The sequence below is a fragment of the Humulus lupulus genome, chromosome 1 (assembly GCF_963169125.1).
Source record: "Humulus lupulus chromosome 1, drHumLupu1.1, whole genome shotgun sequence".
NCBI classification, from domain to species: domain Eukaryota; kingdom Viridiplantae; phylum Streptophyta; class Magnoliopsida; order Rosales; family Cannabaceae; genus Humulus; species Humulus lupulus.
Window position 1 is genome coordinate 138,614,427 of NC_084793.1, and position 2,036 is coordinate 138,616,462.

The window sequence follows — 2,036 nt, forward strand, 5'->3', positions numbered from 1 at the left end:
AGAGCTGCATTTAGAACTGGGCCTAAATTCATGATTGACCGAGACACCTGTTTCCTTTGCATCATGATTGTTCCCAACAATCCTTGATAATAATCCATAAAAGCCTTTTTTATACCAGTTGGAGAATCTACCCAAGTTCCTACCTCAATCTTGATGGACATTATCCTGTTCTGTAACCTCCTAGCCTTAAGAGAAGCATGAAAAATATGAGTATTTTCATCTCCATTAACCATCCAAACTGCTTTGGCTTTTTGAGCTAAGAACATCATGTAAGCTTTATGATAATGAAGAAAATTTTCTCTAGCCATTTGTTCTTGATTAATTAGCCACTCATTGAGCGGGTCCTTCTACAATTTTTCCTGAAGCTCCTTCAATAAGAGACTTGCCTTAAATTCTGTCTGTTGTATATCAGAAAAACCCTCTCTATTTATACTCACTAACACCTGTTTCAGTCTTTTCAGTTTAGACATCACTTGAAACATTGCAGTACCAGCAACTGGTATGTTCCAACTGGTCTGAACCTTGTCTTCATAACATGTTGCTTCTTTCCACATCCGAAAGTATCTAAATGGCTTCTTCTCCATTTTCAACTCCAAGGCAAAATGAACAAGAATTGGACTATGATCGAAGATCCCTTCCGGTAGAAACACAGCTTCTGAGTTAGGAAAATAGTCTGTCCATTGTGAATTAACTAAGGCCCTATCAATCTTTGAATAGATCTTCTCCTCTGCTCTCTGCTTGTTATTCCACGTATAGAAGCAACCTGAAAATTTTAAGTCCTCCAGATGACAAGATGTCAAGCAGTCCATAAATTTGCTAGAGAGCTTAGTAGTAACCTTTTTGCCTATTCTTTCATGTAGTGAGATAATCTCATTAAAATCCCCTATCACCAGCCAAGGATCAGTTATAGCTACGGCCAATTCTTGTAAATCTTTCCATAGCTGATCCCTAGATAATTCATCATTAAAACCATACACAAAAGTGATAAGAAACCTTCATGCTCGGTTTGGAAATTGTACTAAACAGTGAATTAACTGAGTAGTACATAACCTGAAATCCAGAGAAAACACTCTCGGGTTCCAAGCAATTATTATTCTACCTTTATCAATCCAAGGGTTGTTATTAGTGAAGCACCATCCAGAAAACAAACTAGTGTAAATAGAACCCATATTTTTATTCTTCACTTTTGTTTCGAGAAGACTAACCAATCCAACATTCTTTGAAAGAATTAAATGCTTAATCTCTCGATGTTTATGTTGGCAGTTAATCCCTCATACATTCCAGGAAAGAATCCTATCCATTAAGTGTAGAGGGTCCTCCCCCCTCTCTTCCTGTATTGGTCCTCTGTAGCAGCTCTGTCCCAGAATCATCTTCCAGCAAGTGGAATTGATTAGTCAACCCATATATATATTGTTCTTATCATACTATACTTGAGTAATTTTTTTTCACTATTGTAGTTCGAGTCTAATGAAGAAAGGTGTCACATAGCTTCGTGGATTGCATGCTCAAATTTCAACAAGAATAGAGCAAAAGTATTGAAAGATGTTCGAAAGTTAATTTCAAGTAGAGGAATATAGTACTAGGGACAATGATCTTCGCCCTAATTTTATTATTCTCAATCAAGTTGTGTAAAAGAAATAAATTTGTATTATTATTTATCAATTTTGAGAAATTAGAAGATGATCAATATTTGAGAGAATTTGAATAGTTTACTTGTGAATTAATTATTTATTAACAAGATTAAACACACACTTTAAATTTTATCATTTTCACAATCAGTGTTAATGTTTATTGGAAGTTTCAAATAGTAGTTGTAGACATTAATATCATATTTATTAAATAAAAATAATTTTCTATATGTTAATTTCGAATTTAATGATTAATATATGAACCAATCAAAATTTTGAGCATGATGTTAGGGAATTGGAATGAATTTATGGAGACATGCATTTAATGAAATTAGTTGGCATGATCTGAATTGTACATATTTTTTATGAGAAATGATTAATAACTCAGCTAATCATAAATAGAGCACA

At 33.7% G+C, this 2,036-nt stretch overlaps 1 protein-coding gene across 1 annotated transcript; it reads right to left on the reverse strand.

Annotated features, from left to right (window-relative positions):
- Positions 1 to 347: 347 nt before the first annotated feature.
- LOC133822613 (uncharacterized) lies at positions 348 to 1,169 on the reverse strand. The gene is made up of 2 exons (XM_062255010.1): positions 1,051 to 1,169; positions 348 to 948 (listed from the first exon to the last, which is right to left on the reverse strand). The coding sequence occupies exons 1-2, from the start codon at positions 1,167 to 1,169 to the stop codon at positions 348 to 350; spliced, it is 720 nt and encodes a 239-aa protein (XP_062110994.1).
- Between the last annotated feature and the right edge of the window lie 867 nt (positions 1,170 to 2,036).

Coding starts and splice junctions, on each gene's coding strand:
- LOC133822613 (XM_062255010.1), bottom strand. CDS start 1,169: ATGGGTTCTATTTACACTAGTTTGTTTTCTGGATGGTGCTTCACTAAT. Junction 949..1,050: donor GTGTTTTCTCTGGATTTCAG/GTTATGTACTAC, acceptor TGAATTATCTAG/GGATCAGCTATGGAAAGATT.